A 26,174-nucleotide genomic window follows, 5' to 3' on the forward strand; every position below is an offset into this window, starting at 1 on the left:
GAACAAAAACGTTACCTGAATCATCAATACCTTATCTGAGATACCAAAACATTAATGGAACTTGAATAATTATTGTAGGTTAATTGAACCTGTACCTGAAATGAACAAAAACGTTACCTGAATCATCAATATCTTATCTGAGATACCAAAACAATAATGGAAGTTGAATAATTATTGTAGGTTAATTAAATCTGTACCTGAAATGAACAGTGTTACCTGAATTATCAGTTCCTTACCTGAGATACCAAAACATTAATGGAAGTTGAATAATTATTGTAGGTTAATTGAACCTTTACCTGAAATGAACAAAAACGTTACCTGAATCATCAATACTTTATCTGAGATACCAAAACATTAATGGAAGTTGAATAATCATTGTAGGTTAATTGAACCTGTACCTGAAATGAACAAAAACGTTACCTGAATCATCAATACCTTATCTGAGATACCAAAACATTAATGGAAGTTGAATAATTATTGTAGGTTAATTAAATCTGTACCTGAAATGAACAGTGTTACCTGAAGCATCAATTCCCTACCTGAGATACCAAAACATAATGGAAGTTGAATAATTATTGTAGGTTAATTGAACCTGTACCTGAAATGAACAAGAATGTTACCCAAATCATCATTACCTTATCTGAGATACCAAAACATTAATGGAAGTTGAATAATTATTGTAGGTTAATTGAACCTGTACCTGAAATGAACAAAAACGTTACCTGAATCATCAATACTTTATCTGAGATACCAAAACAATAATGGAAGTTGAATAATTATTGTAGGTTAATTGAACCTGTACCTGAAATGAACAAAAACGTTACCTGAATCATCAATACTTTATCTGAGATACCAAAACATTAATGGAAGTTGAATAATCATTGTAGGTTAATTGAACCTGTATCTGAAATGAACAAAAACGTTACCTGAATCATCAATATCTTATCTGAGATATCAAAACAATAATGGAAGTTGAATAATTATTGTAGGTTAATTAAATCTGTACCTGAAATGAACAGTGTTACCTGAATTATCAGTTCCTTACCTGAGATACCAAAACATTAATGAAAGTTGAATAATTATTGTAGGTTAATTGAACCTGTACCTGAAATGAACAAAAACGTTACCTGAATCATCAATACTTTATCTGAGATACCAAAACATTAATGGAAGTTGAATAATCATTGTAGGTTAATTGAACCTGTACCTGAAATGAACAAAAACGTTACCTGAATCATCAATACCTTATCTGAGATACCAAAACATTAATGGAAGTTGAATAATTATTGTAGGTTAATTAAATCTGTACCTGAAATGAACAGTGTTACCTGAAGTATCAATTCCCTACCTGAGATACCAAAACATAATGGAAGTTGAATAATTATTGTAGGTTAATTGAACCTGTACCTGAAATGAACAAGAATGTTACCCAAATCATCAATACCTTATCTGAGATACCAAAACATTATTGGAAGTTGAATAATTATTATAGGTTAATTGAACCTGTACCTGAAATGAACAAAAACGTTACCTGAATCATCAATACTTTATCTGAGATACCAAAACATTAATGGAAGTTGAATAATCATTGTAGGTTAATTGAACCTGTACTTGAAATGAACAAAAACGTTACCTGAATCATCAATACCTTATCTGAGATACCAAAACATTAATGGAAGTTGAATAATTATTGTAGGTTAATTAAATCTGTACCTGAAATGAACAGTGTTACCTGAAGTATCAATTCCCTACCTGAGATACCAAAACATAATGGAAGTTGAATAATTATTGTAGGTTAATTGAACCTGTACCTGAAATGAACAAGAATGTTACCCAAATCATCAATACCTTATCTGAGATACCAAAACATTAATGGAAGTTGAATAATTATTATAGGTTAATTGAACCTGTACCTGAAATGAACAAAAACGTTACCTGAATCATCAATACTTTATCTGAGATACCAAAACATTAATGGAAGTTGAATAATCATTGTAGGTTAATTGAACCTGTACTTGAAATGAACAAAAACGTTACCTGAATCATCAATACCTTATCTGAGATACCAAAACATTAATGGAAGTTGAATAATTATTGTAGGTTAATTAAATCTGTACCTGAAATGAACAGTGTTACCTGAAGCATCAATTCCCTACCTGAGATACCAAAACATAATGGAAGTTGAATAATTATTGTAGGTTAATTGAACCTGTACCTGAAATGAACAAGAATGTTACCCAAATCATCAATACCTTATCTGAGATACCAAAACATTAATGTAAGTCGAATAATTATTGTAGGTAATGAAACCTGTACCTGAATCATCAATACCTTATCTGAGATACCAAAACAATAATTATTTAACTTCCAATATTTTATCTGAATAATACAAACTTCGTGGAGTCTTTATTAGGGCTTAAAAATGATAATAATTTTGTGCATGTACATTAGTAGTATCATTATTTAATTTTACAAACTTCATCGAGACTTTGAAATATTGCTTTCTGAACAGATTTGGTACTGAATTTTATCTTTTGAGTTGAGCTCATTCAGTAGATAGCACACCTGATTATGAGTAATCTGCACATCAGAATGAAAGATAACATCACTTGATTGATTGGGAATTATACTATAAAATGAAATACAGTGAAAAAAGTTTTCATCTACAGTTAATAATGTGGTCGATAACATCAATTTTACTTTTTAATCTTCTACCATATTGGTGAGTATCCTGGTTGCTTTTGGAAAGTAGTTAATTTATTGTTGAGTACTGAACATATAGTAAAAAAACGTTTATATACTATAATTCCACTCCGAGGTTCAGTAAATGTAAATAAAAGCACGCGAATGTAATGTTTTACCAGGGCTGCAATGAGGACAAAATAGCATTGCAATGTAATTTCAATCCAATGTATTTAAATTGGTAATTTCAGAAATATAAAAAAAACTGTTTAAAATTTTTTTTTCCGTTAATCAGCTGCCGCCCCCATGCGAACAACTCTCAGAAGTTGAGAAACTTGTGCGAGCTAACAACTAACGAGGTCTTACCTTTTAAAGTGTGATTCCTAACACGGAATTTGCAATACCTCAATACCAACAGAAATTGAAAAAATATATTGAAAATATTATACAAGGTGACGCAAGCGTACATATATAATTATTCTGATGGTATGAAATAAAAAATAAAAATAAGGATGTTTGTCACGACTTTCTCTAGTAGGTATACGTACCTATGTTCATAAAAGTGGTAAATATCACTAAGAGCGATACACTGCCTTATTTTATTTACTGTTTCCATTCTAGTTCGTCAGAAGACGTGTCACTAACTTTCACATTTCTTACGAATTATTTAATTTGTTGCTCATTTATTTGAGTTCTGAATGACTGAATGAGTTTATTATCCAAAGCCATAATCTCAAACAAATTTATTGTACCATTCCTGTCAACGGTCAGTCGTAAAAAAAGTATAGTACGCACCTCGAGGATAAGGACAATTACGTCCACTCGCGAATTATCGCACTCGGCTAATGCCTCGTGCTTACAATTTTTCGCTCGTGGGTAATAGGCTTCTTATCCTATTTGTTACGTAATATATTATAAACAATAACCTAAAAGTTTCGGTGTATGCCCGAGAAGCAAATACAGTGTTTCGTTTCGCTGGTGCGAGTGGCTAGCTTCTTCAGAGGTTTAACCATCACGGCTTGCTGTCCGATGACTACCTTTTAGGCTTCGTAAGGCGTATTTATGCCTTTTCAGGTAATCAGTTGAATTTGTACCTGTATTCGTACCTGCACTTGAACCTGGAACATTAACAACCTTGCTGCCTGTTGTCCTATTCGTTATTCTCGAATTCCTTAAAATGGGGTTCCATATTTGATTGAGGTTCACCGCTTCTTCTTTTCTGTTAAAATTATCCGTGTGTTTGTGGATCTCTATTGCCTCCTGTACCAGTCGGCTATGGTATCCCTGGTTGGGGGCAATTAGTTCTGTGTTTTCAAACAAAATTCTGTGGTCTCCTTCACTCAGTGCGTGTTCTGCCACAGCTGACTTGTCTGTTTGGCCTATTCTGCAGTTCCTTTTATGCTCTTTTAGGCTTGTTCCCATGGATCGTTTGGTGGTTCCGATATATACCTTTCCACAAGTGCACGAAATGCGATAGACCCCTGCTGCTGATAATGGGTCTCTTTTGTTTTTATCCGACCCGAGGCTTTGTTGTATCTTCCTCGTGGGTTTGAAGACTGTTTCGATGTCGTGTTTGCCCAATAGTTTACCAATTCAAACTCGAAAAGCAATGACAACGAAAAACCTCAGCCGTGAAAGTCTAAACCATTTTGTATATTGTACATTTTGTCATCGAGTGTACCTAAAAGGACTGTTATATTGGTTGGAAACGAAATATTCCAGTGTGTATACATTTTTCGAATTATGAATGAACGAATGATGGGAAATGGTAACATTCTGTTTACTATGCTAGGAATCGCAAGGTACAAGGTAAGCTCTCGTTAATCCTTACCTCGTTACAAGTTCTGACCTTTGAGGCTTATCGTTCTCAGCGGACGACAACTAATTAACGTAAAAAGATATTTTGACAGATTTTTTATCTATGTAATTTTCTGAAAAGAGTTGTTGCCACAATTGTCATCACTGGGGCGTTAGTATCAAATATTCATTACGGCGATACACACACAAAACCCTAAAAACTAAAACGTGTGGGCTTTTCTGGGTCCTTTTTCTTTCTGGAAATACTGGATTAATTCCAGAATGCTATCGACCCAGCTCCTACTAGTGATACTTCGAAAATTGAAGAGGCCGAGCGGCCTCCTCGGCTTCCCGACTTGAGTTTTTCAGATTTTTTCAAGAAAACCCAAATTGCACTCTATCTAACAGAAAACAATATTTTAAACGGATTCTAAGACCTGCGATGGCAAATCACTAATGTATTTGCAAAGTGACACCACGAGTGTTCCAAAATCTGTTAAAAAAAATGTGACAACTCTCAAAAGTTGAAAGTTGTGCGAGCTGAGGACTAACGAGGTATCACCTTTTAACGTGTGATTCCTAACACGACAAAGGTTTGAAGATAATCTGTATTATTATATGGAGATTGACATACAACGTTTACAGCATTCACGTGGTTGATACGGCGAGTTTTCAAGTAAAATTCTGATTGATTTATGTATTTTTCGCTAAATGCATATGTTCTAAATGGCTCAAATGATTCTCAAAAGCAAGGCAGCAAAGTATAGGAAATAAAAATATTTTCTAAAAGACATAACTCGGTATCCCCTAACCATTTAAAACATTTGGAGGATGACAACCACGCTTAGATGTTTCTCCAATTCTTTTGGGTCAAAATTACTCCCTTCCAAACGACTTTTTTTGGGTTTCTGTGAAAAAAAGATCTTTGGCAATGTTTTCGATGTAATTAAAAGTGATTTTGAAAGAAACAACTTTGACCAACAAAAATTTTTTTGATTTCAGTTTCACGCAAGGACAGGAGTATGACCTAAACAACAAACGTTTTCCGAAGGATTTTTTGTTTGGGGTAGCCACTTCAGCATATCAAATAGAAGGTAAAACACTCATGCGTACATAACACACACATACAGACAGACAACATACACAAAGAAATATACAAATTTTCTGTGTTAAACAAGATAGCGATATTATTTTGATGAAACTGAGAGACACAGCTCTGTCGAAATATAGATACTAGGATTACTTACTACAAACAGTTAAGGAATATCACTAACAAAACAATAAAGCTTGAAAAAATAGTGTAGGTATTTAGAGTCTCAACTCTGTAACAGAAATAATATCTGGAAGGAATTATCTGATTTTGGTTTAAATTGCAGAAATCCTAGAACATTTAATCAATGAAATGCTGTTGGTTCTGATGGCATGTGCAGAGATGCACATGCCATCAGTTCCGCAATTGTCGAAGTCATCAGGCCGTAGGTCCCATTGGGTCCTAAAATTCTTAGTCCAGCCACTTCCTTGGCTGAAAAGTCGGCAATGCGATTACCTGTACTCCTGTCGTGCCTTTTAATCCACCTCGCCATAGGCTCAGCCTCAATCCCTCAATTGACCCATTATTACTTCGAGGTTTACACAATCGTAACATGACCATTAACGCAACATCCTTAACGTACAGGTCCAGAGGGGTCAGACCAGTAATTAATTCCATTGCCTCGGTTGGTGTTGTTCTTATGGCTCCTGTGATGTTTAAACAAGCCAATCGCTGTATTTGATGTGATTTTTGGATTGCCGTTGCTTGTAGAGCTTTCGGTCCTATGCAATGGCTTCGTACGTTAACATAGGTCTAATTATTGCAGTGTAGATTCAGTTACACGGGGTGAAAGACCCCATGCGCGTCCCACTGTCCTCCGACATTGCTCATAAGCCACATTTGCTCTTTTTGCTCTACTCTGTAGGTGAGAGTTCCATGTTAGCTTCCTGTCGAGGATAGTACCAATGTATTTCACCTCTTCAGAGAAGTTTAGTTTGCTTTTGAAGATTGAGTCGATTGATCAACAGTGAGTGTTCCTCACAGCATGTTTCTATTAATTTGAGCCCATCCTGCGCTCTATCGCACAGTGTGTTCACAAATTAGCCGGTCTGCATGATAACTATGTCATCTGCATATGCAATTGCGTAGAATACATTATTGTTGAGGTGAATAATGAGGATATCCAGAACTATGTTCAAAAGAAGGGGTGATAAGACCCCTTCCTGTGGACATCCCATCTTGACCAGTCCTCTATATCATTGTGTTTTTGAAACCTATGAATTGAGAAGAGCAAAGGAAAAGTGTAAATTGGTAATGTGAAATTATCTAGAGCAACAAGAAATAAAAAAGCAGAAGAGGGCGAGTTGCTGAAACATATTATTCAACAAGAAACCAGGACTTGATGAGTAGAATTTTGAACCTTTAGTGTGAAATTAATCTATTGAAACACTCAAAAGATAACTCAGTCATGAAAAATATAACTCTGATAACGTCAAATTTATGACGCGCTTGAGATCTAAAATTAATTTCCCAGTATTGCATCAACTGAAACAATTGAACTGGTAAAGCGTATCTTAGACAGAAATTATGTTAGTCTTGTAGTAAAGCAGGAAATTATAAAGCTACTACTTACTACTTGTCTATCTCAAAATCATTTTCATTTAATGAAAAGTTTTACTCATGCATCGGGGGCTATCAATAGGAAACCCGTTAAAATCAGTTGATTAACAGTTTCTTATACTAATTTTCAGTTCCATTCACCCACCGATTGAATTCACAATTAAACTGGAGGTAAATAATTCAATGGATTCTCTTCACCTGACTGTTAGTGCATTAGTGCTTCATACCGGCCATCTTCCATCAAAGTCTATAAACCTAAATTATCTGAAGCGGTATCTTTCAAATCTCGATAGAACAATTTTTAGGTGACAAATATAAATTTATTAGATACGAATTACTATGTGAATATGTTGGTTAAAATTGTTTCGTTTCGTTTATCACTGAGAGACTAATGGATAAAGATCTATTATCAATCATATCTATGTGGAAACAACAACTATATACGTTTGTTTGAAAGTGATTGACAATGTTTCATGATGAATTTCATTAGTTCGAACTTCCATTGTATAATATGATATAAAATAATTTGAAATCCCTAAAAGAACCAAAGAACCAAATGAAAAGTTAAAAACAATAACAATTATATCTAGCAAAATCCCCTGAAATGAAATTATAGTGAAATAAAATATAAGTAAAAATAGAACAATCAAACAAAAAATAAAAACAATAAAAAATAAAAATTAAGAGATTCCAAGCCAAGGTATTTCACGACGTTTCGATTCCTCCAAGAGGTCACTATTTATGGGTCATTCGAGTACTTTCACTTGTCTCTTCGTTCCTCTCTCCGCTTTCGGCTTCACCGGTTTAGCGGGAGATGACTGTTTGGTGGGAGTGTTCCTCCCTGTGTATGATGTCAGCTTGGGACCACTCGATGTTATGTTGATGGGTCCAAACATGCTCTACTATTCCTGATTAACTGATTTACCCTCGCTGTGCGTGTTTTTTTGTGCAATTGCAATTTTCGGAATCGATGTCGGCGTTTGGTGGCCTGGTTTTCGTGAGGCTGCTACGGATAGTGTTTCCGGATCTGAAGCAGGTTCGGATGTTGTACATGGACCCAATTCTTTATATCCTTTCTGATAATCCTCTGATGTAGGAAAGTGCAAGCACTGGTTGTGACGGCTTCTCTTCCTTGCGAGGCTCTTTCTGTCTTTTAGTCATACTCTATTCCGCCGTTGCTTTGGAGTAGCCATTCCGTTGAAAATCATTTTTGATTTTGTCTACTTCCTTCTCGATACCTTCCTCCGTATTACAGAGCCCGAAAGCACGGTCTAATAGAGTCTTGATGATTCCTCTTTTAGTCAATTGATGGTGGTTGGATTCGTGTTTCAGATAGTGTCCCCTGTGAGTGGGTTTTTGATACAAAGATGTTTCCCACTTAGTGTTGGTTGGTTCACTAATACGTCTAAGAAATGAAATTCTTTGTGGACTTTCTTCTCCATTGTGAAAGTGATGGATGAAGGTCTAACGCTGTTGATTTGTTTCAGGAAGGCGTCTAGTTCAGTATTCCCAAGGTTCCATATTATAAAGGTGTCGTCAAATTATCTCAACTAGACTCGAGGTTTCTTGTGGGCTTCTTCAAAGGTCATAGTTTCAAACCACTCCATATATATGTTAGCTATAACTGGTGAATGTGGCGATCCCATTGGCAGTCCCTTATCTAGTATAAAGAATTCGCTCTTCAGTTGGAAATAACAGTTTCGTACACAGCATCCTAGTAATTCCATAATTACTTCTATAGGTTAGTTCATTCTATCTTTCAGGTCCCCGTCTTCGGATAGCTTCCTTTGTATGATTTGGAGTGCTTTTTCGACCGGAACTTGCTCTGCAACTATCAGTTTCGACATGGAAAGCCTTTACATCAATGTTTCGGTCAAAGAAGTACTCCAAATGTTACAAAGGAAGCTATCTGAAGACGGGGACTTGGAAGATAGAACGAACTTACCTATACAAGTAATTATGGAATTACTGGTGTACGAAACTGTTATTTCCAACTGAAGGACGAATTCTTTACACAAGATGGTGGACTGCCAATGGGATCGCCACTTTCACCAGTTATAGCCAACATATATATGGAGTGGTTTGAAACTCTGGCCGTTGAAGAAGCCCACAAGAAACCTTGAGTCTGGTTGAGATCCGTTGGCGACACCTTTATAATATCGAACCATGGGAATACTGAACCTTCCTGAAACACATCAATAAAGTAAGATCCTCCATCACTTTCACAGGGGAGAAGGAAGTCCACAACCAATTGCCATTCTTAGACGTATTGGCGAAGAGGGCCGACACTAAGTGGGAAATCCCACTCACACGGGATAGTATCTGAACCACGAATCCAACCACCATCAATCGACTAAAAGAGGAATCATCAAGACTCTATTAGAATGTGCTTTCGGGCTCTGTAATATGAAGGAAGGTCTCGAGAAGGAACTGGACAACATCAAAAATGATCTTCAATGGAATGGCTACCCGAAAAAGGGACGGCGGAATAGAGTTTGACTAAAAGACAGAAAGAGCCTCGCAAGGAAGAGAAGCCATCACAACCAGTGCTTGCACTTTCCTACATCATAGGATTATCGGAAAGGATAAGAAGAATTGGGTCCAAATGAAATATCAGAACCTGCTTCAAATCCGGAAACACTATTCGTAGCAGCCTCACGAAAACCAGGCCACCAAACGCAGACTGCGATTCCAAGAATTGCATTTACCCGGATACCCTGTGAAAGCGGAAAATAATATATCGGTGAAATTGAGAGGCCATTGAAAGTTCGCATTGCCGAGCACAAGAAATAGACACAGCGAGGGGAAACCAGCAAATCAACATTGGCAGAGCATGTTTGGACCGTTCAAAATGACATCGAGTGGTCTCAAGCTGAGATCATAGACAGGGAGGAACACTGGTTCAAAAGGAAGTTCAAAGAAACTGCATATATGTTGGCCAACGACTCATTTAGCCAAGCTAGCGTAGAGATACGCAACATATGGAAACATGTAATCAAGTGGGAAAACGACCAACTTCCACTAAACGGCCAATCTCACTAAATCGGTGAAGCGGAGAAAGGGAAGAGGGGATAGGTGAAAGCACTCGATGACAAATAAATATTCATCTTTCGGAGGAATAGTCCAGTCATCACCCGAAGATGATTGTTGATACTAACAATAGAAACGTCGTGAAGAAACTTATTTTGAAATCTTTTTTTTGATAATTTGCTTATTTTTATCCTTTTTCATTTCTTTTTACTCTGTGGGGATTTCCAGTTTTCATCTTGACTGTTTTATTCGTTGTATTGTATTTTCATTTCACGTTTTATTGTTTAATAAAATTGAAATCTCAGCTATTCATTCTAATTTTATTTGTTCTTTCATTGATTCAGTATCATATTAGAATCATATTAGACAACGGAACTGAACTAGTAAAATTCACCATGAAACATTGTCAACAACTTTCAAACAAACAACTGTTAAATTATGAATTTGCTTATCTGTGATCGACTACGAAGGTAGCGAGATATGAATCTGTCAAATATGATTGCTTCAGAGGTGTGAATAAGAAACGATCATTTAATTGACGCTTTTTCCAATGATCATAGAAAAACATATGAAGTTCAAAATATAACTTTACTTTTCAGGTGGTTGGAATGAAGATGGCAAAGGTCTATCTTTGTGGGACAACTATACCCACAACCAACCAGATCGAATTCTCGATGGCAGTAATGGAAACATAGCTTGTGATTCCTATCACAAATACAAGGAAGATGTCTCCATGCTGAAGACGATTGGTGTCAACCTGTATCGGTTTTCAATTTCCTGGTCTAGGATCCTCCCCAACGGTAAGAAAATCAGTTATTTTTAGTGATGATTGACAAGTATTGTCTGTGGTCAGTGTGAAGTGGTGAAAATAATGATTATATTATAGAAAGAAGGGTCAGATACCTCTCAGCAAGAATTTTGAAAGTGAATGTTATCGATTTTAAAACCGAAACAATTGGGGATTATTTCATTGTTGTGACCTATTGTATAAAAATTGTTTGATTGTGAATGCTGGGAAAACAATATTTTCAAGGTCTCTTGACTAGCTCACAATTACCATTCAACAGTAACATGAATGGAAACTGCAATGTCAGATTCTCAGAATTATATGTTGACTGAAATATGAGGTGTGGAATGAATATAAATAGTAGATATTACGTCATTCATGAACTCGAAAGCATATCAATACACAACTCCTAATGCTTTGATATATTCACAAATTTCATATCATATTGTGTGAGGCAATACAAATTATGCCAAGTGATTATTCACCACACAAAAAAATCAGACTAATATTTGGTCTCCGCCCGAAAGACTCATGTTGATAGGCCGTTTAATATCTGGTCCAACGAAAACACCTTCCTTCAACTTTGCCTCTGAGAGATCTGGTAACTTTGGCCTGGTATTTGAAGTGATTTCCATCTCTTGAAGTGACCTAACAAATTGCTTCATCAATCCCAGCTTTATGTGAAGCGGTGGTAGAAGAACTTTATGAAGAGGCACTAAAATTTCATGCAAGACGATCTTTTCGCCAATGTGGAGCTCACTCGGAGGCCAACAGTTTTTGGTTCAGTGATTTGATTGATCTCTATTATCCCACAGACCCTAACATAACCTAACGTAACGTAACCTAACGTAACGTAACCTAACGTAATGTAACCTAAACTAACGTTCGAACAGTGCGTTCATTAACATTATCATTGTCAAATACCTGGTCCATTTTTCGGGCTGTTTCGGCAGCGCTTCGGTTCCATTTGAATTCATAAAGAAAAATAACTTTATGAGGAGGCACCAAGTTTCATGCCGGTCGTTCTTTTTGCCAACGTGAAGCTCCCTCGGAGGCCAACACTTTTTGGTCCAGTAATTTACTCGGACTGTAACATCCCACAGACATAAAAAATAAACCTAACCTAACCTAACATAACTCAACCTAATCTAACCTAATGTGACATAACCTGACATGACCTGACCGGACCTGACCTAACCTAACCTAACCTAACCTGACCTAACATAACCTAACGTATCCTAACCTAACCTAACCGAACATAACCTAACTTTTTTTTTAATACAGGAGGAAAATCTTCCAAAGGCATAGTGTCAAAATCACCGCTCGCCTACCGACTAAAAACATCCCTCCTTTTGCCCTATCGATCAGCCCGGTATCATCCTCATCGGACATTCGTCAAGCTGATCAGGCATTCGCTGTCTGCCTATTTGTCTAGTTATTCAGACCTTGATTCAATCTTTCTACGGATTCCTTCATGGACATGACCGACCTGATGAAATCTTGAGTCGTCTTCCATTCATTCCGGTCCTCGCACATCACTCTAGTTAGGTTCTTAGCTATCAACCGTTCTTCCAGTCTCCTTTCAGCGAGTTGCCTCTCACGAACCCACCTGCCACACACCAGCACCGTGTGTTCAGGAGTATCTGTCTCCCCGCAGTACACGCATCGGTCGTTGGCGCTCTTTCCAATGTATAGGACCGAAAAGACCCATGCCCGGTCAAGAATTGTGTCAGCCAATAATCCACACTCCTGAACCCACACGTGACCCAAGGCTCGAGGTTTGGGATTAAGCTCTTAGTCCATTGCGCGGTATCTGTGTGTTGCTCCCACCTAGCCTGCCATTTCAGCATGGTTGCCTGTCTCGCCTCCAACTTGTACGTACCATCATTGAAGATATCTGCTCTTTCCTGGACTAGGAGATCCAGGGGAATGACTCCTGTTATCACGTACAATTTTTCAGTCGCAGCTGTCCAGCTTTTCTAAGTACCTCTCTAACGTGGTGTCCGAAATAACATTTATCATCGATCCAGATACCTAGGTATTTTATGTGCCTGGTCGGATGCACGTCCCTCCCCTGACGGTAAAGCTTATTCCATCCCTTCTCCTATGTCCCATCACGATGACTGTCTCTGTTTTCTCTGTGCCAGCTTCAGTCGTCTCTCCGAAACGCAAATAGTTATCCTGCTTATTGCCTCGTTTCCTCTTTCCATCAGGCGGTAGCTGTCCGCTGCCTTGACCACCAGAACGAGGTCGTCTGCATACACTGCGGTGTAGCACCCTGCCGGCTCTCACCCTAAGTACGCCGTCATACAGAACGTTCCATAGACACAGTCCGAGAATCGAGCCCTGAGGAACCCTCGAGTCAGGCACAGCCTCCTCCCGCCGATAGAGACCTCCCTATCGCTGAAATAGCTCTCCACGACGTTGGTTAGATACCTGCTAACACCAATGCTCCTTAACGAGGACAGAACCCAGCTCCACACCGCCGTGTTAAATGCGTTCTTAATATCAAAGGCGATTACTGCCGCCCACTTCCCTTAGCCTCCAGTGGCAGTGTCTATCACCCAGCTAGCAGCGTGTATCGTTGATAACTGGTTCTCGGCTAACCCCCCAAGTTTGCCACTTAACCCCGACACTTTTTTTTTGAACGGTGAGTGTGGCCAAGTCTCTTGGACCCAACCTAACCTAACCTAATTTAACCTAACCAACCTAACCTAACCTGACCTGACCAGACCCGACCTGATCGGACCGGACTTGACCGGACCTGACCTAACCCTACCTTTTCTGACCTGACTTGACCTGAGCTGAGCTGAGCTGAGCTGAGCTGAGCTGAGCTGAGCTGACCTGAGCTGAGCTGAGCTGAGCTGACCTGACCTGACCTGACCTGACCTGACCTGACCTGACCTGACCTGACCTGACCTGACCTGACCTGACCTGACCTGACCTGACCTGACCTGACCTGACCTGACCTGACCTGACCTGACCTGACCTGTCCTGACCTGTCCTGACCTGACCTGACATTACCTAACCATACCTAATCTAACATAACCTAACTTAAAACGTCGAACAGTTCGTTCATTGACATTATTATTGCCAAATGCCTGGTTCATTTTTGTGACTGTTTCGGCAGCGCTCCGGTTCCATTTGAATTCATAAAGGAAATTGGCCGAAAATAGTTCAGCGACGTCATATGGTAATAATCTGATGCTATAGAATAATGTATTTGTAAAAATTTTCCACAAACGTGTTTCAAGTCTGCAACAAAAAAGCTCTCTTGATGTTTTCAACTGATCTGCAACAAAAAAACTGTCAGGAAGAGCTTACCGGCTAAGTCTATTGTTTTTTTTCTAAGGTCTCGCCAATAACATCAATGAGAAGGGCGTGCAGTATTATAAAAACCTCCTCAGCGAACTCAAGGCCAATGATATAGAACCGTTTGTCACTCTCTACCACAATGATTTACCGCTAGCACTTGAAGAAATGGGGGGTTTCCTCAATGAATCCTTCCCAGACTGGTTCGCAGACTATGCTAGAGTGTGCTTCGATCGATTTGGTGACGATGTTAATTTATGGGGAACCTTCAACGAACCATCTCTTACATGTCCTGGAGGTTACGGAAGAGGTGACACAGCTCCCGAAGTTAAGTATTCAGGATTTGGAGAATATATATGCGGGCACCACGTTATTAAGGCACATGCAAAGGCGTATCACATTTATGATGAGGAATTTAGGAGTCAACAGAATGGTAAGATTTCTTATATATTTCTTATATAATAATAATAATAATAATGTTTATTTATCAAAAAATTACAATATTGAATATATTAGTAGTGCTTGAGAGATGCATAAATAAACAATGGCATCACTGAAGAAACAATCGCAAGATTGCTCCTTGTGCGTGATATAGCCTCTAGAAAAGATAAAAAAAATGCCGAAAAACATTAATGTAGCACATGATACAATATTTAAAATATCACAATGATTGGTTGTCAGTTTCATGCAAGATATTACATGATATAAATATCACAGTCGAGTCGATAAAAGCGTCGCATCCAGATCAAGTGAATAACACGATCGGTTTGAAATCTCAGTGAAACATAATATACATATATCACATTACAAATTATCTAAATATCACCAACAGATGGTTAACAGTTTTATGCAAGGTATCACATGAGATAAATATCACAGTCGGTAAAAAGTCACATCTAGAGTCTTATTAGAGATATATGTCATTGTGTTTTGAATATGACAAACAATTTGTTAAAACTTATAAATTATAACAGGTTTGAATTTTTGCACTTTTTACAGTAAAATAATTTTTTGGAATATATCTCTGTCATAACTATTTAGCCAATTTTTTACTTGTTTCTTGAACTTAATGTAGTTTTGACTAGTTTTTATGGTTTTAGGTAGGTATGGGTGATCCGAGCGTGTTATTTTAATTTCAGTTTTATATATTTTCTGCAACATTTTTTTGGCAATAGAGTTGTCTAACATCGAAAATGCCACTTTCTTTGTATAAATTTTCGCTTGGATACATCCTTCCTTTGCCCAAGATGATTTTAAGAATTTTTCTTTGTACAATATTGAGGCAATTTAAGTGTGTGTCATTTACTCCTCCCCATCCTATTATGCCGTATGAAAGTTGGGACTGAACTAAACTATAATACACAGTTGTCAAATGGGTGATATCAAGGTATTCTTTCAAGAGTTTGAATCTTGATATGAATCCTCGAAGTTTGTTTGTGAGATACGATTTCAATCCCATTTCAAATGTCGGTCAATTTTTATACCGAGGTATTTAATGGAGCTGGCTTCTGGAATTGATATATTCTGGTTTATATTCAATGGCCCCATATTCGGCAAATTGTTAGTCTAGGAGGTGAAGGGTAAGTCTTTTCTGCATTCAAAGTAAGTTTATTGTATAAAAACCATTTATTGATATTGTTGAAATCTTTCTCCGCCTTCGCTTTCAGTTGTTGCCATGTATCGTCACTATAAAATACTGCTGTGTCATCTGCAAAGCTCAGAATAGTTCCTTCAGAGGTCATTTTCAATAGGCTGTCTATATAGATGGTGAACAGAAGAGGGCCTAAGACCGTACCTTGGGGAATCCCGTAGGTAATCGTCCTTGGTGTACTTACTGCACCATCAATATCGACTACTTGTTTACGGTTTGAGAGATACGATTTCAATAGATCATGCGGCTTACCCCTCATGCCAATTTTTTCCAGTTTCTCAAAAAGCCTTGTATGACAAACAGTATCAAAGGCTTTGGAAAGGTCAATAAAAATGCAGAGTGACGGTTTGGAGATGTCGAGTGATTTGTAGATATGAGTCGTCAGTTCCAATATTGCATCTTCTGTAGATCTTCCTTCTCTGAATCCATACTGTTGTTGGGACAGGATATTATGTTTTTTCATGAAATGTGTCATTCTTTCTTTTATTATTTTTTCAAAAATTTTTGCTATGTGTGATATCAGAGAAATGGGTCTATAATTTGGAATTTGTTGTTTATCACCACTCTTGAAGAGCGGTTTGATAACACCTGTTTTCAAAATGTTTGGAAAGATTCCGTTTTCGAAGCCACTATTAATTATATGGGTAAGAGGGACTGTTATAACATCTGCTATATGCTTCAACATTTCTGCAGTAAAACCGTCGTGTCCGAGACTTTTTTTTAGTTTTAGTTTTTGTATAATTCGTAAAATTTCTTCAGTGTCTGTGGGATATAAGAACATATTTTTATTGATTTTAACTGTTTGGTCTTTAAAATAACCGGGTTTTAGGATTTTGTCAGCAAGTTTTTGCCCTATTTCACTGTAATGTTTATTGAATTCATCAGAAATGACCTGTTTATTTTTCGTTATATCACCATTATTCAATACAATTTCAGTTTTTTTTGTTTTGGGACAAATTTTATTGCAGATTTCATTTATACTATCCCAAAGCCCTCTTGATTTGTTACTATTTTTATTGATTTCGTTTTGGAAATATTGTTTCTTTGCTTTTTCTGTAAGTTTAATCAAGTTGCGTTTGTATATATTGTATATTGTATATTTGTTTGAGTTGTTGATCATTGGGGTTTTCAATTGATAGTTTGTAAAGATTATTTTTTTCCCTTATTGATGTTGACAACCCTAATGTTATCCATTTTTTTCTAACTTTTTCATTATTTTTCAATTTGATTTCAGTTGTATTTTTGTTCACATGATATTTTAGTCTATTGATGAAGAATTCACATTTTGAGTGGACATCACTTTGTTCATAGATGTTGGTCCATGTTTCAGTTTGTAGCGCTAATTTCAACCTTTTGTAATTAATGTACACTTTTTTATTTTTGGGTGTTTCGTTGCCAACTTTCTCGCCCATATCTATTGTCAAAGCAATTGGTCGGTGGTCGCTTATTTTATCTTGAAAGATAAAGGACTTTATACGGTCGTGTGGTTCTATATTTGTTTTTACGAAGAAGTGGTCGAGACATGTGGAGGTATCTGGTCTAGTGATATCATTTATATAAATTTTGATAATCTTCCAAACATAGTCGACAGGCACTGTCTTTTGAGTCTCCTCATATAATTATTCAGAAGACAGTGACCTGTGAGTAGGAAACGTAGGCCATCCTGGTGTATTTAAAAAATTGTTTGGTGATATATTTTGAATGCTGTATAAATGATTTGGGATTGATCAATCCTAATAGACTATACCAGAACTAAAACTGGTGTTGCAGTTCAATATCCAGTATTTGTTTAACAAAACTCAAAGCGATGTCAATGACAGGTTCTGGTCCAGTATAATCGCTTGTAGCACCTCCCCTGCGAGAGGGTCAGCAGCTTCATTATTTTGTAGGCCAGTGTGGCCTAGTCAAAAGACAAATTGTTGAGTTTTTCTTTCGCAGAGAGCCTTTTCAAGAGCTCATTACATACTTGAAAATTATTCCACAATAAAAACCAGAAGGTTATTCTTTGATCTACTTGCGAGCCGTTCTGCTTTTGATAGTTTCTCCTTCCATAGTATCTTGTGCTCTTAGACATCCCCTGGTGATATATAACCAGTAGTTGTGTTGAATTTCTACTGGCTAAAAACCTCTTCCCGTCACTTCGCATCCCTCACTGGAACCGTTTGCGCATTACTTCAGTGAGAGAGCTGTCTATCCCATGAATGGGTTCTCCAGGCTGATTTTGTCTTCTCTTTCTATTGTTGCAATGATGAATCTTATCACTCAATATACCATATTGAGGATAAACTACATATACTTGTGGATACTATGAAGAAGCTTTTTGATATACATGCCCCTGTTAAGACTCGTAGATTTACAAAGCCTCCTGCACCTTGGTTAACGGTTACTTTTTCACAAATGATAAAAGTTAGGGATAGGGCACTTACTGGATTCAAAATTACGAGGAATAACCAGCACTGGATTTTTTATAAGGAACTGTGAAACTCCACCTCCACCTCAGTGTATCTAATAATAAACAATGCTGGAACATATTAAAAAATAATAAAGTTCTACCCGTGAAGACTAAAGCTGATATTCCACCTCATTTGCAAAATTTAGATGAAATCAATAATTTTTTTGTTAATACCTTACCTAATATCTCTCCATCAGTTCACATTATATCCCAATATAATAGTAATGTACTTCATGACTCCAACTTTAAATTATCCCCAGTTGACCAGTCTTTGGTATCCCAAACGCTTTGTCAAATAAGAACCAATGCAATTGGATATGATGGTTTGAATATCAGAATGATTCTTCTATGCTATCCAGTAATTCTTCCTTATTTCACCAATATCATCAATTACTGTCTCACCAATAATGTTTTTCCTTCAAATTGGAAGAAGGCTCTAATATTACCACTACCAAAAACTACTAATCCTCAAGAACTGAAGGACCTTCGTACCATAAGCATTTTACCCACGATGTCAAAAGTGTTAGAAAAAATTGTTAATCATCAGCTGACGAATTACCTGAATGAAAAATCAATTTAACCGCCGATACAATCTGGATGTAGAAGAGGACATAGTTGCACTACCGCCTTGCTACATATAGTCGTTAATATTCTCCCAGCTTCAGATAAAGGTTTATGTACAGCCCTTATACTTCTTGATTTTAGTAGGGCATTTGACACTATAAACTATGACGTACCAATGTCAATTTTACATCATATAGGAATATCTGCAGATAGTGTTGAATTCTTCAATATTTATTTGAGGGGAAGATATCAGAGTGACATATAGCAGCCAATAAGTCGAATTTTCTAGAATTGAAGTCGGGAGTCCACAAGGTTCAATCCTAGGTCCACTACTCTTTTCTATTTATACCAGCAGGCTCGTTAACTCCCTTGGACATTGTTTTTCTCATTATACGCAGACGACACACAGATCTAGATCTATTTCAAACCTGAAGACGTCGATAAGGCTTGTGCACAAGTTAATAAAGACATCAATAATATTTTTGAAACTGCAACTGATCATTGTCTAGTTAACAACCCAAAAAAATCAAATGTTTTGATATTTGGGCCAACAAATGTCAGGGAGACGATTGAAGACAAAATAAAAATAGTTGACAAGGACCTGTCCATTGTAGATCAAGCGAAAAGTCTGGGACTTTTTCTCGAAACTAATTTAAGATTCGAAACACACGTGAAAAAACTTATTCAAAAGGCTTATGGAACTCTTAAGATTATTTATGGAAACAGAAATTTTCTTACAAAAGCAACAAAAATAATGTTGTGTGATAGTATAGTTTTGTCTATCCTGAATTTTGTTGATTCAGTGTACGGTCCATGCTTAACGAAAGCATATGAGCAAAAAATCCAAAAGATTCAGAATTCATGTTAACGTTCGAAGTTAGTTTAATTGCGTTGTAATTTTTCGTAATTAGTAAATCAAAGTTGAACTGTTTGTAAAGTGTAGTAAATAATAAATTATTGACTTTTCATTGATATTGTTTTTTAATTATGCTTATGTATCAAGCTATTTCGCAAAAAGTAGAAATAAAGTGAAATATTTATCTGTTTTTAAAAACTGTATCAACTTTGCATCATTTTTGGCATAATTTTTTCTGGTGTTTTAAATTTTTGCGAAATAAGTTGTATTTAAAATTGCAATTGGTAATAAAAATGCGTTGGAAAGATAAGTTAGGTATAAAGCACTTTGTTGAGGTTTGGCTAAATTTGAGAAATCGGCAAATGTCAAATTTTCGAAAAACTGTAAAAAAACTAAATATATATATATATATATATATATATATATATATATATATATATATATATATATATTTAGTTTTTTTATATTTATATATTTTTTATATTTCATAAAAAGTGACATAGAGATAAAATATCAAACTTTTTTCCCGTCACAGAAAAAAAAAACTTTTTTTCGACTTTCCCGCAATTTTACTTCCACTCATCGATATTGGCGATGAAGAACCTTTAAAGGCGTGTAAATTTAAAGCTGAGGTGGTTCATCTTCACAACTCAATTGAGAACATATAAACTTTTTTCAGTTTTTCATGAAATTTCAGCAATTTGAAGAGACGGAAAAATGACCATTTTGTAAAATTTGCTATTTTATACCTTTTACTCCCTTTGCTATCAACCGTGGACAAACGTATGAATTTATTCCTTGTAGGAAATGTTGTCCTCCACAGGACTAAATATATAGCAGTACACTCTCTAACCACCCTGTATAACGTATAAAAATAATCATTAGCCCCTCTCGAAAGAATTAAAAACAATTTCTCCGAATATTTATTGATTTTCTCTCTGTCTGTCAATATAATTTGATGTAGGGATAAAACATTTATCTGGGTTTCTTCATTTGAAGCACATTATTTTAGGACGTATTTCCATGGTCCAGTCAGTCAATTATGGATTACCAAGATCGAACAGCTCTGAAGATATTCATGCTTCGGAACTGAAACTGGCATTTGATGTAAGTTGATTTTGTAAATATATAACTGATTTATTTTGAGCACCTCCAAGCATCTGATGATTGATGCAATTATTGCATGTATGGAAGAACATGAATGAAATTAGCATGAAAAAGTCGTCAGTTTTTTATGAGCCAGTGAATGAATCCACTCAATCCCTCATAAAATTCAAAAGTTATAGAATACACAACAACTAAGCTATTATTGAATATTACTGGAGTTTTCTCCCAACACCAAACCGTTATTTTAACACCTCGACACGTGTTTCGATCACCAAGTGATCATCTTCAAGAGGAAGATTGAACAGTTTAATCTTCTTCTTGAAGATGATCACTTGGTGACCGAAACACGTTTCGAAATGTTAAAATAATGGTTTGGTGTTGGGATAAAACTCTAATTACTCTAGTTACAACACCAAAGGTTCCAAACAGTGAATCACAACTAAGCCATTATTGATTGATCGAAATTCTTGATTCAATCGTCTCGTAGGAGTAACATTTTCGAAAAGTTATACAGATTGTTCGGAATCGATGACTAATTCTGACTTTGTAAGAATGGGTCGAAACTCAGTTTTCTTAAAGGAAACAGTCTGTATTTTAAGATAGTTTTGAAATTTCAAGATGATTTTGACTTATCTTCAGTTTTTTCTTAAAAAAATAAAACATGAACATACCCACCATAAATCTTCAATTCGAACAATTACAGAAAGTTTATTAGAGCTATTGATTTGCCGTCATGGTTTTTATTGTAGACAAATTGAAAATAGATTAGGTTTATGCACAATAGAAGTAACATCCATCTTTCTTCAGTGTTTTTTAAAGTTGAGTCAATTTCCAACCTAGATCTTACAATTTGAAGATTTTCATCAACAGGTACTCGTACAATCAATCGTAGAAAGACTTTTAGCACCGAAATTCGCCAGAACATCACCTTCATTAAGTGTTGAGTTGTTAAGTTTACGTATGAAGTGGGTGGTATTTTCAAGAAAACTCAACATATCCTGTTATCGGTTTCACAAATTTCTAAAAGGGAAAAATTGAAAGTTACATTTGATTTTTATAATTCTGAAGGCGGAGGTAGTTTTTAAACTCTGAAATGTTAAAATAAGTTTGTAGTCAATACATTAGTTCTTTTTTGCTAGTCAAAATAATGAAATGCGACAATTTACTTTTACTCATAAATAATGCATTTTTCTTTGTCTTGTACATCTGTTTAAAGTTCTCCATTTCGATTTTTCCAGATTTTTACTCCCTTATTATGTTTCTATCTTTTTTTTTTTGTTTAATTTCTTGAAAGTGTATGTATACAGGGTGTTTCAAATTAGATCTTCACCATTGGGATCTCGGAAACTATAAAAGATACGTAGATGGTTGAATTGGGGTAATGATGCGCATTTCCATGACTAACAATATGCCGTTGAGAAGGTTCTGAAATTCCGAGTATATTCGGAGATATCCGGAAAAAACAGAAATTTCGGAAAATGGTTTTTATTTTTTTTCGGTTTTATATTTCGAAAGATTCAAAAATAAATTGCACTTCCTACTTGCACTTTTTCTCTGCTATATAATGGTGTTTTCACATTGGATTATTTCTGTTTTGAATACAACCAGATTTTACCTTTTCAATAATGTATTATAAGTTATCATTCTTTTTCGAAAAATTGGAGACATTGAAAAAAAATCTTAAAATGAATTTCACTAGTTCGGACTTCCATTGTCTAATATATAAAATGATTTGAGATCCCTGAAACAACTAAAAAAGAAGAATTAAAAATGAATAGCTGAAAATAAAAATTATATTAAACAAAAAATAACCAGAAATGAAATAATAGTGAAATAAAATACAAGTAGAAATGAAACGATTGAACAATAATTAAAGAAATAAAAATGAAAATAAAAAATTAAGAGAATCCAAGCCACGTTAGTTCACGACGTTTCGATTGTTGGTATCTAAAATCGTCTTCGGGTGATGACTGTCATCACCGCCATAAATTCAATGACTTGTCATTGAGTATAACAAATTAAAAGTCAAATTTAGAAACGTCAAAACCTATTATGATTTAAAAGTTAAATATGGTTCTATTCAAAACAGAAAGAATCCAATGTAGCGCCCATGAGAAAAAATAAAGTTGATGATGGTGGTCGGAAGACGAAACGTCAGATAGCAAATCTGATAACACCATCATGTAACAGGGAAAAAGTGGCAATTATGAAGTGGAATTTATTTTCGAATCCTTCGAAAAATGAAGCCAGAAAAAAATAAAAACCATTTTCCGAAATTTCTGCTTTTTTCGGATATCTCCGGATATACTCGGAATTTCAGAACTTTCTCAATGGCATATTGTTAGTCAGGTGAATGCGCAACTTTGCACCAATTCAACCATCTTCGTATCTCTTTTAGTTTCCGAGATCCCAATGGCGAGGATAGAATTTGAAACACCCTGTAGAGTTGGAGCTTGTGAAAAAAAGGCGATTTCTATATATTATTCAAGTTGTTTCCCTTTTTGTTATCGAGAGAAATTATGAGTGGATCATTCATGTTCACAGCTAGTTAACGGAAAATCAGACAGATTTTTCAACAGACAAAAATCGTTTTTGTTTTTGAATAAATCATCATTTATTTACAAAAACGAGAAGCTAGGAGCCAAAAATTTCTCCAAAAGTAATTGTTGAATCGAGATATTTTTTTTGTACAGTTGGGTTGGATGTTGCATCCAATAGTATATGGTGACTATCCCGAAAAGATGAAACTTCGCGTTGCAAGTCGCAGCAAGTTTGAAGGTCTTGAGAAATCGCGCCTCCCAGAGTTTACTGAAGAAGAGAAAGCGTACAATAAGGGCACGAGCGACTTTGTTGCCATCAATGCTTACACCATTTGTGAGGTATCTCCTGCTCCAGAACCGCCAGCAAATTCAACTCCTTCCATAAATACGGACTGGGGAGTGCAAATCTTCTGGGGAATGGTGAGTACATTGTCAAAATACCATTTCTCAGTTTCCAACAAATCATAATAGTTTACAAGTCTCACCACCAGAAGCTAGACATATATAACTCCATATAACTCAAACTACAATCTTTCTGACAGAATGGTTAAGGCTTTCGTGGCCGAGGTTTTCAGTGTCACTATTTTTCGGGTTTGAAGGTCTGGATTTTTGGAATATCTTCTTGACATCTGGCGTGATTGGCTAGCTTCCTCGGAGGTTTATACATCCTGAGTTATCTCCGATGACTGGATATTACGGTTGCGTAAAGCGTATTTATGTTGCCTCAGGTATACTTGTGGAACTGTAGCTATCGACTCATGCCCGAAGTCAAGCAACATGGCATTCCTTTTTTGAAATTGACTTATGTCATATTTTTTATTATTATGTCAATAAACTTTTTCACCGTTGAGGATTGTTGTAAAGTACAATTATAGTTCATGAGTTCAATACGCATTCTTATTCAACAGTTCCAACAGGTTATGGGCCCAGATGCGAACTCATGATTTTTCAGTAATCAAAAATTCAGGCAAATTCAGGCATTTTGCAGTGTTCACTCATCGTCGTGTTGGTTTGGTTAGGTGGTTCCTCGTGTTCAAGTAATACATCGCACCAGTTACCATGGCTATACCGAATTACAGAGTAGAGCCTCTGAACAAAGAAAATTACGACACATGGATTCAACAAGCCCAAGCAGTGCTTATCAAAACGGATGCATGGAAATACGTAAGCGGCGTTTCCTCTCCTGAATTACGTTACATTAAAACTGGCTGTCCCACGTCTAAAAATGTTTGGGACAAGTATAAGGAAATTTACGCCTCCCAGGGTCCTGCGAAAAAGGCTTATTTATTGAAGAAACTCATTTTAAAAAAGATGAATGATGGAGAAAATATGAGGGACCATGTGAACGAATTTTTTGATGTCATAGACAAACTCGCTGAAATGAACATACCCATTCACGATGATTTGCAGGCTATAATGTTACTTTACAGCCTAAGCCCGTCCTTTGAGAATTTTCGTGTGGCAATAGAATCACGTGATACCTTGCCCACGCCAAATCAAATGAAAATTAAATTATTGGAAGAATATGAAGCTCGGAACAAAAATGATCCAGGTACTTCAAGTCAATCAGAAGAAGCCTTTTATGTTAAAAACAAAGGAAAATTTCGAAATTCTAGAAATTATTCAAAGTTTGGCTCGAACTCAAAATCTCGTTGTGAGAAATGCAACCGAAATAATCATACTACCGAGCAATGTTATGCCAAAACGAAGATCGAAGAATGCACCTTCCTCACAGAAGTGTGTATGTCATCAGGGCAAAACCGACCAGGCAATTCACTCTACTGGTGCCTTGATTCAGGAAGTACATCCCATATTTGCAAAAATGAAGACACTTTCGAAAACATTTCTGAATTATAAAATGAAGAAAAACTTCAGCTTGCTGAGTCAATATGAACACGCTTTATGCAATCTACCTAATCCAGGTACAGGTATTAGCACACTAAACTACCTGAGGAAGCTTTTGGACCAATTGCAGTAACAGCAGACAAATGTTCCTCAAAATTCTTAGCATTTCTGGACCATTTTTATCTATATTCGTAACACTGACTCGTAATATACGTCATCCTACCGTGGATGTAACATACCTGGAGGATCACAGCCAACGTGTGTCGCTTCTATAAGGGCGAACGTCGGTTCACTCAACTTATCAAGTTGGACTCTGTATACCAAATCGTTGATCATTTTGGTGAATGAATAAAAGCCACCCAGTTCCCCTGGAGTTTGATACATTTCTTCCACTGAGATAGGTAGAGCCATACAGTTACCTCTACAAGTACTTCCCAAGCGGCGACTCTGAAATCTCTTTTTCATTCCGTAACTTATTTTGTAGTCGTTGCTGGGTAGATTCAAAAACTTCGCGTAGTCGCAGTTATTTAGAAACTCAAAGTATGCTATCTGCATCTACCATTGGAATTATTTTCTAGTCGAATCGTCAAAATCGTTGGAGATTGAAGTGAACATTAGTACGTACCTGTTTATCGACGGACTTTTTCAGATGTCATATTTCTGGTGAAGGACTGTTGTCTGTCAACTTCAAATCTTTTCCAAATGTAATCTATCTCATTATCTCTAACATTGTCTCTGATTTCTTGAATTATTTCCACTAGGGACGTTCCTAAATGAAAGTGATAACCGTCTTGATTTCGAAATATGCTCCAATTCGACTGCTATGAAGCTGTTCAGGCGAATTTGTGCCTTTGATACAACCAACACCACCATTGCTTCATCTGGGCCCATCCACTAGTGA

General features: G+C 36.3%; 1 protein-coding gene across 1 annotated transcript in view; it reads left to right on the top strand.

Annotated features, from left to right (window-relative positions):
- The first annotated feature begins 2,564 nt into the window (after positions 1-2,564).
- LOC111510067 (myrosinase 1) overlaps positions 2,565-26,174 on the top strand; it is a 31,236-nt gene continuing 7,626 nt past the window's right edge. Inside the window, exons 1-6 of the mRNA XM_074173900.1 lie at positions 2,565-2,722; positions 5,482-5,573; positions 10,759-10,959; positions 14,299-14,691; positions 20,794-20,888; positions 23,582-23,848. Of these exons, the coding sequence (XP_074030001.1) occupies positions 2,637-2,722; positions 5,482-5,573; positions 10,759-10,959; positions 14,299-14,691; positions 20,794-20,888; positions 23,582-23,848 (1,134 nt within the window). The 5' untranslated portion in view covers positions 2,565-2,636. The remainder of the gene's footprint in view (positions 2,723-5,481; positions 5,574-10,758; positions 10,960-14,298; positions 14,692-20,793; positions 20,889-23,581; positions 23,849-26,174) is intronic.

This window comes from Leptinotarsa decemlineata, unplaced genomic scaffold (genome assembly GCF_025532065.1).
Source record: "Leptinotarsa decemlineata unplaced genomic scaffold, Ldec_3_MD MMD2_P_RNA_scaffold_12, whole genome shotgun sequence".
NCBI lineage: Eukaryota > Metazoa > Arthropoda > Insecta > Coleoptera > Chrysomelidae > Leptinotarsa > Leptinotarsa decemlineata.